This window comes from Danio rerio, chromosome 18 (assembly GCF_049306965.1).
Source record: "Danio rerio strain Tuebingen ecotype United States chromosome 18, GRCz12tu, whole genome shotgun sequence".
In the NCBI taxonomy this organism is placed as follows: Eukaryota; Metazoa; Chordata; class Actinopteri; order Cypriniformes; family Danionidae; genus Danio; species Danio rerio.
In genome coordinates this window covers 20,196,278-20,208,434 of record NC_133193.1, presented here as the reverse complement: position 1 = coordinate 20,208,434, position 12,157 = coordinate 20,196,278, and the positions used below count along the sequence as shown (strand labels likewise).

Here is a 12,157-nt window from a genome sequence, read left to right as displayed (position 1 = left end):
ATGGGTCATGATGTAATTCAATGTATTTTACTCCTAACACATTCTTGCTGTCATTGTGCAAATGTTGAAGCATTTTGGTTCATTGTTTCATGGAGGATGCTGTTTCTGGCATGCATGGCTTGAATGCTTATGAGATGTCATTTAAAAAAATATCCTTATGTTTTGGATTAGTTGTTATGGGAGTGGCACTGTAATTACTTCAGGGATGTCTGTTTGCCGTTTTCTGGCTCCACTGCTGAGGAGCTTCTTATTAAAGCATTTCTCAGTTTTACACAGAGTTTTTTTTTAACCTATTCAAAAGACATGTTGTGTGTCTTGATGTTGCATTTTAATAATTGTGTTTTTTAATTTTCATTCAAATTTATATGATTTCAGTCTAGGGCTGCACCATATATCATTTCAGCATCCATATTGCTGTGTGTAAATCTGCATTATTCACATTACAGGATTTGCAATGTCAAGTTGAAATTTTAGTAGCCAGTAGGGCTGGACGATTTGGCCTGAAATCTAAATCTCGATTAATTGAACATTTTAACTCATCTACCACTAATGAACGAATATTTTATTCATTTGTTTTGTCCTTATAGTTTACTGACAAGTTTTGTACAGTAAATATGTTCACATATTACAAGTGAGAGCTTTTTAAATGAAGGGTCCATTACTTGATTTTAAAATAATTGGAAGAAACACACACTATCTACTATCTATGATTATGTATTGAACATAAACGTTGAACAACTGAAATTAAAACTCACATGGCCTAAAAAGAGCAGTCAAAAAAGTACTAGTAAAAGTAACTGAAAAAAATGACCTGGAAAATTTGTTTGATTATAGGTTCTGAATGTTGTACTTTTCGATTAATCGCCCAGCCTTAATAACCAGCCACCACAGTTCAGAACGTAATTAGTGGAGTCTGCGCAAAGTTTAACCCTAATATAGTGAAAGGTTTTCATTTGGATGTCTTTCTAAAGACCTGTGCCCTGTGCTTAAACAAAGATTAATTTTATTTATTTATACAATGAAAACTAAACAGTGAATGTTTTAAATATGACTGAATTTTCTGAGTCTCAATACTGTTTAAGAAAACCCTAAAAGACAATTTGTTTCATTTGCATCTTTATTGTAATGTACTTTGTTGTAACATGCAAAATACAAAATAATCTCAATCAATCTAATATTACCATTTCCAAATAGTGTTACTAGTCATCTTTTGAAATTAGATTTTTATTACAATATATATATGAAAAGGAAAAGAAAAAAAGTAAAAGTCCGTTTTTTTTCAACATCATGCAACATTTCTTCAGTCTATTTTTCCCACATAAAGAAGGTAGTGGCAGACTTTCTCAGCACATTTTCCTAAATAGATCAAATTTAGTGTGTTTGATGAATTTAAAACTTGCCTCCTTACTAACCGTTTTAATCTCAGGCATGTGCCGGTATTGATGCAGTGTTAATGATTCGTGAGGTGTACCTGATGTTTCTTCAGGCCACAGGTGTGCCACAGGTGTCCCTAACAGATTTATAATTGTTGCCGGTTAATAGCACCACAAAGCAGCTGCATTACATTGGGTTTACCCCACCCGCTGTTTTTGTGTAACCGGTTTCTGACTCGCCGTGTTTGTGTTTATCACTAGTCTCCTGTGAAAAACGGAACAAGCATGGACTCTTCACTGACTGCTGCACAGATCCGTGAGAAGTTCATCGACTTGATCCGCCGCCATGAACACCAGTATGTCCACTCGTCAGCCACCATTCCACTGGATGACCCCACGCTGCTCTTCGCCAATGCCGGAATGAACCAAGTAAGGAGATTTGAACAAAGTTAAATATATATATATATATGAAAGTTTAGCAAAAAAAAAAGTGAATGTATGTGCCTAATTGGTTGAAGAATATTACATGTAAATGTTATCATTATTTTGATTAGTTTAAACTGTAGAACACAAAATAATTGTAAAGATTGTTGGAAACTGGTAGCTTATTAACTTGTTTTGAAAATTTTTTCAAAATATCTGCTTTTGCGTTTAACATCATAAAGGAATTCATAAAGGGTTTAGAGCAAGTTAAGGGTGACCTGATTAATAATATTTTTTGTGAATTATCTATTTGCTTTTTTGGATATTACTTTCAGTTTGTGAATGTAAAAGGAAGGCAGAATTTCACCGTAAATTGCAATATTAAAGATAAATGTTATTGTTTCCTAGAAGAAGAAATTATCACTTTTTTTATTGTCATCTGTCTTTTTTATAGTTTATAGTTAACTATATTATATATAGTTTTATAGTTTGTAATGTAGTCAAACGTTTACAAATACAAGCACAGCCGTTCAGAGCTCATTTCTGGTTAATGATGTCAGAATTTACTGGTATTTTGGAATGGATGTGTCGATGATCTTTTCTGGAAAAATTCCGTAACGTCCTCGCCTGTGTGAACAGCACTTTTTTGAATCTTCTGGTAAAGTCGTTCTGTAAATTTTTCAGATATTTACAGTATCACTGTGTGAAAGGGGCTATTGACTGCACTTTGAGCGCCCCCTGCTAGCCTCACTTACACCACTTCCAACAGCAACCTAGTTTTCGCATGTGGTCTCCTATCCAGGTACTGACCAGACTCAGCCCTGCTTAGAATTCAGTGAGTAACCGGTCTTGGGCTGCAGGGTGATATGACTGTGATTAGATTATCTATATGGGTTAAAATGACCAATTTTAATTATAATACAAGTTGTAGAATTGATGTAAATTTGTTTATATTCTTTCTGTATCAGAATGGAGGAGAGCCGTATTCTGCCTGGCAGCATGAAGGATAACTTCTGGGAGATGGGGGACACTGGTCCATGTGGGCCGTGCAGTGAGATCCACTATGATCGCATTGGAGGCAGAGATGCTGCACACCTGGTCAACATGGATGACCCAAATGTGCTTGAAATCTGGAATTTGGTGTTCATCCAATTCAACAGGTAAACTTAAAGCTCTTTGCTACTGTACAGCTAGCAAAGGTAAAAAGCAATCACATACAAATAGATAATAGCTTTACTGCTACTTATATAATGTATTGTTCATAGGGATGCACAGAAAACTAAGAGATATTATGTTGGTTATTGTCTTGTATAAGAGATATTTTTATTCATCCATAGAAATGCACAGAATACCACTACCGTGTGGATTATTGGCATTGGCTTTTATCCCTTTACCTGCCCCACCAAGAAAAACATTTCTGAATTACATTTCTTAACTCCATAAGTCGCTAGTTAACAAACTCAATGCATTTTTTTCAGCACATCCAATAGTTTTTAAAATAGCAACCTCTACCCAATGGTTGATAAATCAGTTTATGATAAAAGTACTGGAATTAATAAATATACTATGAAAATCTGAAAAATATTAATTTATTTTTAAATTTATTTAATATTTTTTTTAATATATATATATATATACAATAAAACCTAAATCAAATGTGGTAGTACAACAGGACTATGTTTGTTTTTGTTTTTTTGTAAACCAACAATGCTGTGTAGTGTAAACCGTTATTTAAAACAGTCATTCTTTAAATGACTTGAACAGTCATTATTTAAAACAGTCAAAATATGGTCAACCATTTGGTTGAGCAGGCAGTTAAAGCAGCCTTTTGTATATTTATAACTAATTGCACTTTAGATTCAAGAAATAAATCAATCTAAAGAAAATGAACATTGGCATCAGCCAGGAATAAATACATTTAATTTTAGTATAAATAAAATCATATGAAAGAAATAATGCTCTGTTGAACTTTCCCTTCATCAAATATCTTTTTTTAACATCAAGTTTACAATATTATTTGGCAGCAACTAACAGTTTTTTTTAAATAAACATTTTAATAAATATAGTTGGTTAAGGACCAGATCAGCATATTACAGTGATGCCTGAGAGATAATATGACACTGGAATCTTGATTAATGGTTGTTGAAAAGTATGAATAAGTATCCTTTTAAAATGTTTTTACTAATTTGTATTTTAAATATTAAATGTTCATTTTGGATCATACTTATTAAGCAGAATAATATTAGTGCATAGTAATTTTTTGCACAAAGATACTTCAAGTTTGCACACATTTGTTATTAACGTATGGCTATGCTTCTGCACAGAGAATCAGAGACCGTGCTTAAGCCTCTTTCCAAGAAGAGCATCGACACAGGGATGGGACTTGAGCGCTTGGTCTCTGTTCTACAAAACAAGATGTCTAACTACGACACTGACCTCTTCGTTCCTTATTTTGAAGCCATTCAGAAGGTAAACTCACAGAAAGCATGGATTGACATTTATTTTTGCATGCAATTGAACAACTTGTCTCGCTTTTCAGGGCACAGGTGCAAGAGCATACACAGGAAAGGTTAGTGCAGAAGACACCGATGGCATCGATATGGCATACCGTGTCCTGGCTGATCATGCCCGCACCATTACAATCGCCTTGTATGATGGTGGCAGACCTGACAACACTGGCAGAGGGTGAGATGATGGTGTTATTGATTGCTTTGTATGAGGGATGGGAGTGTCCGCAAATTTCCATCATTAATTGTTTTTGTAATTAACAATCAAATGATCATTCATCTTTTATCTACTTCAGTGGCACATTGTCACCGACATGACAGGATGTGCAAATGATTCACAAAGCACAATAACTCTCACCCAAAGTATTATGTTTTTACTGTATTTAAAAGGCTAGTGGCATTGTAAAAAGAATCTATGATTGGTATTTTAATAGAACATTTGAATGATTAAATATAATGTGTAATGTACAAATTGTACTTGGATGTGCACATTGGCAACTGGTGAATCTGCAGCTCCTTGTGACCAGGTCTTTTATTTTCCCAAATGTGCATAGAATATTGTGCAGATTAAGGAAAATATGTAGATTGTTAAAAAAACAATGTTATTTATGAATGAACTTGATGTGTTTACTTATGCCATTTAGATATTGGTCTACTTGATCAGTCTTCACATTCCTTAAATTGATACAAATTCAAAATTTCTATATATTTTTTGTTTATTTTATTTGACTGATTGATAGCAATAAAATATAACAGGGCTCGAAATTGCTACCATTTTGACCGGAAATTTTATCTATGCGACCTCAAAATATATTTAGGAGCATTTGTTCGAGTCCATAAAATTGTTGTGTGTGACCAGTTTTTACTGCAAAATGTTCACCACATGTGCGGATTTGGGAGACATTTTCGCAGAATGCATCTCTGCACTTGAAACGCGTAACGCAGCACTCAGGAATGGTTTAAAACAGTTGTGTCAACTTGCTGCCGTAAACAAAGCCAAGTACGTAATGCTTATCCCGCCTTCGCGCTCTTCTTATTGGCCCACTGCTCTAGCACTGAAATATCAGCTGTCAATCACTCAGTCAATGCCTTCTGGCTTGGGTTGACAGAGACAGCTACTACCGCTCTACCGCGCTGAACATGAGAATGAAGATAACACTGACAGATTTTGTTTTAGAAACCATGGCACCTAAAGTTACAAATAATGACAAATCTTACTAGTGTTCATGTGCTGAATGTTAATCCACCATCTACACTTTTAGAAGAGTGGATAAAAGACTTCCGTTGGCTTCAAGTCCGCTATGAAAATTCTGTGGGATGGAATTTTCAGGGAACTGCTTGCCACATCTAGCACGAGCTTCTGTTTAATTTTTCATTTAATCACCAGATGCTTTCTGCCGTGCAAGTGGCAGCTATATGTCAAATTTAACAATTTAACGGGTTTGCGCTGAGTAAACTAATATCGCTATTTATAAAAAGAACGGTATTGCTATTAACATGACGTATGCATATAATAAGGTACAGTATATGTCAAAAGCATCAGTGCAATATCAGACAGCACCCGTGAGAACAGCACAGTTATATCATTAAAAGGTTAATTCATGTCAAGCAGTGCATGCTGGGCTAGTGAGCGCTCCGTGTACCTTTGGTCACTCAGTTATGTTATAAAAATTGATTTTCTTGTGATAACGGGATTTCGTTGAGACATATTTTCCTCATGCTTGGATATATATATATATTTTAGCTTGTTGTTGATTTCAAATGCAATAAATATGTTTGTATAAAAGTTGTAGTAACGGTGCTTATAATTGGTTGGTGCGACTAAATTTTGGCTGATGCGCCTAAATTTTTAAAGTTAGGAGCACCAATGCTACCAAGCAAAAAGGTTCATTTCGAGCCCTGTATAAACAAGTCCATACACTGATAACCTGATTCATACACATTTCAAAAATGTCAAGGATAAAATCTACAAAAAAACTACTTTTTTATTTTTAAATGTACAAACATATCATAAATAAAGTGAAATTATGCAACTTGTGTAGCAGTTTCTTCAAACATTTTACAAAGGAGTGTTTATTTAAAAAAGTGTGCCCACTTAATTTTTTTATTTTCTTTTCTAATTTTTTTCTTGCATCTGCAGTACATTTTGTGTGTAAGCAGCATACGCCTCAACTATGCTCAAAAATTACATCCATTCTTTATTCTTTGAATCAATACAACTTAGCAATACTTAATTATCAACAATTAATCTACATCAATTAATTGTTAGCATCAATACTGTGCACTTCAGTGCTTCTCACACATAGACTTTATTTGGGCGGGCCACCAGGTATATTAACCACCGCCCAACTATATTTAGTGACACGTTTTTTTGTTTATTTTTATTTATTATTATTATTTTTTTACTATTTCTATTATTCTTTTACACTATATTGTATCTGTGATCGATTAAGTAGAGGAAAAATCTCTCTTGTTTCTCTCTTTCGTTCTGTCTGCACGAAACTTGTCAGTATTCACACAGTCTCACATGCTCTGCAGACCCACAGAGATGCTACTTTTTGGCATTTCATCCCGCCAGGTTTCTAAATTTCCTAAAATGGATTTGGCTTTTGCTTTCTAAAGCTGTTGTTAATCATATGCGTTTTTGCATTATCTTTTTACTGAAGCCTACTTTCACTTGGCTTTGCAGTTGAGTGCACCTGCACAGTCGCGAGAGTGAGTGAAACATTCAATAATTTATTTATTAATCCAAACAACTCAGAAAATCTTTACTATGAAGAGGATGAAATGACTAGTCTAAACTGGCTACAAAATAGATGTACATTATTAGTAATGGTTAATCAAGGCATTTGCCTTATTTTAATATAGTTTTCTAATACTTAATCTCTCATGTCCATTTAATAGTTTATTGCTCTTTTCAGGGTGATGCTTTTCCAGAGCTGCGGAAAGATCCTGATATGGTAAAGGATATCATCAATGAGGAAGAGGCACAGTTCCTTAAAACCCTCAGCAGAAGACGCCGCATCCTAGACCGCAAGATCCAGAGTCTTGGAGAAAGCACAACTATACCAGGTGAAGCACATGATACCACAAAAAATGATAACTAATAGGGATTTAATGATTCACCGTTAGCCAGTTGAAAATCGATTCAAATATGTGACGATACAAATGTGGGTAAAATGTTGAATGAATCGTGATACATGTTTTGAACAGAGGGGATGCTGTTTACCAGTGGAAGCTCACTTCACCTGCACATCAACGGCGAGCAAGAGGTGGGCGACAGAGTAAAATGACAGCGGTGATGTGCGCCAGACAAAACACAAAGAGTGTGCAAATACTGCAAAAACACATCTATTTTGACAAAAATGATGCACATAAACCATCAGCACAATGAAAAACTACTGTCACAGATGTCTATTACCAAAAAACTATTAACCAACTAATAAACCAAACCACGTGGTTCCACTTGCCTTAGCAATTGCTATGGAGATCAGAGGGTAAATCAGTGACTGTTTACATGGACATCAGTAATCAAATTATTTGCCTTAATCTAATTAAGACAATAATAAGATTAAGATGTTTACATGAGTTGCTTTTTGAATGATCCTTTCATGATCCCGTTTAACATGTTATAACAAATCATTCGATTAACATCATTGCGTCACCATGCTATCCGCATTTCCTTGAGTTTTGTGTAATTTTGGGTGTTTCATTTTTTATTTTGTCAATTTTAACAGCAATTTGACACTTTCACTTTCATTCTGGAACGTGTGTGTGTGTGTTTGTGTGTGCGTGCGTGTACATGTGTTCGTGGACTATCCAGTCGCAAAACGCGGCGAAAAGTTCTACATGACGGTTGTAACTAAAATCTTAATTCGGTTTCTCTTTAGTTCGATTATGACCTTAATCGGATTAAATTAATCAAAAATCGCCGTTTACATTGTAGACTCTTAATCAGAGTATTGTCTTAATCGCATAAAAATCAAATTATTAGTGTCCATGTTAGCTTATGCAGTGTTTTTATATCGAAATTGCAAAGATCTTTTTCAGACTAAAACAGAGAGTTGTTCTTTGACAGAAGCAGGTATTAGATTAGTTTTTTCCCCTCCTTTACTGTATTTATAAGGTACAATTCACCCTAAAATATCATTCTGTCTTCATATAATGATGTATTGGTAGCCGCAAAATCACACATGACGTGAGCTGAACGTGAGGTGTTACTACAGAGGGCGGACTATGATAGACGCGAGCGCGTCTGCTTCAGTGAACAGAACCTGCAGGTTGTGACTAACAGGTAATAAAGTAGTAAAAAACACTCAGTTTGTGGAACAGAGTGATCGTTCAGGAGCCGCTTGGGAAGTATGAACAGCAGTGGAAATGAAACCGAAAGCGTGCACATTATTTAAATAATCATCTCGCATTTATGTTATGAGTTATGATTACGACGAGCATGAACTCTTGAGTTCAGAGGTACACAAAAATGCACGTCAACATGATATACTTGATAGCGCCGACATCAGCGACGCCCAAGAAATAGTAAACCTGCCTAAACTGCTGAAAAGAGCCACGACTGTCCTGTGTAATGAAAAGACGGCCACCCTGTCACTCATCATGCCCAACATGAAGACAGCCATCCATAAAAACCTCTCAGACAGATACACATCAGTTCAGAATTATTTTATAGAACTGCTGATTACCTGGAAAGTAGATTGCACACACAAAAAACGCAAGTGACCAAACAAAGCCTTGAGCTCTTACTGTTAAATTCAATTGAATTGAATAATTTCAATAATATTTTATAAGAAGTTTTTAAATTGTTTTATTTTCCAGAGACAGTCCTGTTTAATTTATTTTCTTAAAGAAGGTTCAGTTTAACAAGTTGAAACAAAAGAAATACATAAAAAATAGTTTACTTGGTAATTAAAAATTTTTTAAATAAAATTTGAATTTCAGTTTAATTTTCAATTTTTATTCTAAATATCGTGATACATATCGAATCGTGAACATTATATCGTGATACACATTGTATCGTGAGCTGAGTGTATCGTTACACCCCTAGTATTTAGTTTGTATTATTCTTGTTTTGTTTATAAAATAGCAATTAAGTTATGGCAGAAAATATTTTATATTTAGCAAAAAAGTGCTGCATTTAAGAAAGAAATGAAGGCACTCTTCACCTTCAATTTGTTTTAAATAATTTTGCTTAAAAATCGTGACTGAATCATGAATTGTGAGATTAGTATGGTGAATCTTATCGAATTGTGAGTCCAGTGAATCGTTATATCCTTAATAACCAGATGATAATTGTTTTTAAATCAATAAGAAATCATTGAGGTATGGTTATTATAGATCTGTTAGTTTATGCATTTTTAAAAAAGAACCAACTTTTCAAATTTATAATGAGATCTGTTTAAATATCTGGTTGTCACCAGAAATATTCTGCTATATTTAATCAAGAAAATCAATTTTAAATTTGTCTAAATTTATTCCTTAACAACACATATTAGTAGTAAATGGAAATGAATGGAATTTCATACAAATATTTTACAACGAATATAAAACATTTTATACTTGACCTTTCACATTTTATCCATTTGATCTCAATCAAGAATGAGCTAGCTTTAAACAGTCCACAACACCTCAGCTTATATCTCTGATTAGTTGAGTTCACTGTTTTTGTTGAAGACATTTATATTATAAGTATTTATATACATTTATATAAATTTATATATATATGTATTATAAGTGTTTATATAAATACCTATTATTAATATAAATTACTTTATTTTATGTCAAAAGTAGAATACCAAGTAAAAACTGAAGCTGCGTCCCAAATGGCACACTATACACTATGCACTCATGCACTATGTACTTATGCACTTACACACTCAACAGGAAAGTATATGTATGTAGTGTTGTCCCAAATGGCACACTAATGTTTTTTTACTAAGCGGAAATTCAAACCGTTTCCCTGATGACGTTTGACGGTTGCCAAATCATTGAAATAAATGACCAAACTATCATATAAAACCTGCCGTGAGTATTGCCGCATTCACCATCGGGAGGCGCTATAATCACTCTCGTCGGAGAATTTTGCTTTCACCATCCAAAATAAATAAAGTTATTCAACATGTGCGTCCGATAGCTCCGCCCCTTCCGCTACGTAAGCAAACCTGCGGTCGTTGAGTGCGTGAAGTGTCCATCATTACACACTTCATTTTAGCGGCTGAATGAGTGCATCATCCGGGTAATTAAAGTGCACTTATTATTTTTAGAGTTTTCAGTGTGAACGCACTACTTACACTATTTATACTACAAAATGGCGTAGAATAGTGCATAAGTATGCGATTTGGGACGCAGCTTGAGAATTTAATGATTTAAACGTGGTGACATGGGCCAGTGGGACACAATGGAATTGGTTACCGTAGAAACCGGAAGCCACAGAATGCTGGCCTCTATTTGTGAGTTCTATATGTGACATCACACTGTATGTTACTGCAATTCTTGTTGGTTTGTTCATTCTGTAGCTCTGACAATTCAAATATGGGTCAGCTCAGTTCAAGTTGTACACCGTCAAGAAATGATTGTGGCAGTGTGGACTACTATCATTGTACACCACCACAATCTTCCACAGATGAAGTGGAAAACAATTTACATCTAGAGAGAGATGTGGAAAGAGGAAAGAAGCGTTCTTCTAAAAAGAAGAAATCAATTTGGAGGTGGGCCTTTTCCCATCAAAGAGGTGGCAAAAAATACACAAAGGCCTCATCTGACCACAGTGCTGAAGTCTCTCCTGCTGCCTGTTTGGCTCCTGACAACAGTGCTGCCCTATCTCATACAGCGGCCAGTTTGAGTCCCGACAGCAGTACTGAGGAGTCTCCTGCTGCCAGTTTGAGTCCTGACAGCAATACTGAGGTCTCTCCTGCTGCCAGTTTGAGTCCTGACAGAAGTAATAAGGTCTCTTTTGCTATCTGTTTAACTCCCAACTGCTCTGCGGAGTTCTCTTCTGGTGTTGCCGTTTCGACTCATGACAGGAATACAGAGGTCTCTCCAGGTACTGCCCGTTTGAGTCACGACTGCTATACTGAGGAGTCTCCTGCTGCTGCCTGTTTGAGTCCTGACAGAAGCACTGAGGTCTCTTTTGCTATCTGTTTAACTCCCAACTGCTCTGCGGAGTTCTCTTCTGGTGTTGCCGTTTCGACTCATGACAGGAATACAGAGGTCTCTCCAGGTACTGCCGGTATGAGTCCCGACTGCTGTACCGAGGACTTTCCTGATGCTGCCAGTTTGACTCCCGACATTTGTACTGAAGACTCTCCTAATGCTGGCTCTTTGAGTCCCTACTGCAGTACCGAGGACTCTTCTGATTCTGCCAGTTTAAGTCCCGACTGCTATACGGCTGAGTCTTCTGCTGCTGCCAATTTAAGTCCCGACTGCTGCACTGAGAACTCTCCTGATGCTGCCAGTTTAAGTCCCGAATGCTGTACCGAGGACTTTCCCGATTCTGCCTGTTTGGCGCCTGACTGGATTAAAGAGAGCTCTACTTCTGCCTGTTTGAGTCCGGACAGCTGTACTGAGGTGTCTACTGCTCCGGTCCCTCCGGCTTCTTCCTGGACCGTCTATGTGTCTCCTGCACCTGTCCGCTTGGTGACAAATTGGAGTCCAGATGTCTTTCTTCATTCCTCATTTTGTGTTTTAATGTCATTTGCATCCTATTTCTGATCTGCTGTAAATAAAGCATTCTTAAAAATGTGATGTTTTATTTTTATTTTGCATATAAAAACAATTATAGCCACATTGATTACTTAAATGGTGTAATTTTTCAAGTAACATATGGTCTAATTTTAATTTGGC

The 12,157-nt window shown here is 35.7% G+C and overlaps 2 protein-coding genes across 6 annotated transcripts in view; both read left to right on the top strand.

The window, feature by feature from the left end:
- The window catches only part of tgm2l (transglutaminase 2, like), a 170,631-nt gene that overhangs the window by 38,223 nt on the left and 120,251 nt on the right, over window positions 1-12,157 (top strand). The window lies entirely within an intron of this gene.
- Window positions 1,547-9,254, top strand: LOC797305 (alanine--tRNA ligase, cytoplasmic-like). Of its 3 annotated transcripts, none has more exons than XM_073929975.1 (7): window positions 1,547-1,802; window positions 2,481-2,598; window positions 2,765-2,956; window positions 4,121-4,265; window positions 4,336-4,481; window positions 7,225-7,375; window positions 7,517-9,236. In XM_073929975.1, the coding sequence occupies exons 3-6, from the start codon at window positions 2,766-2,768 to the stop codon at window positions 7,265-7,267; spliced, it is 525 nt and encodes a 174-aa protein (XP_073786076.1). In that variant the 5' UTR covers window positions 1,547-1,802; window positions 2,481-2,598; window position 2,765; the 3' UTR covers window positions 7,268-7,375; window positions 7,517-9,236. The 3 variants fall into 3 exon arrangements, with proteins under 3 accessions (XP_073786076.1, XP_017207530.2, XP_073786074.1); XM_073929973.1 differs by having other exon boundaries at window positions 1,633-1,802; window positions 2,481-2,631; XM_017352041.4 differs by lacking the exon at window positions 2,481-2,598 and having other exon boundaries at window positions 1,579-1,802; window positions 7,517-9,254.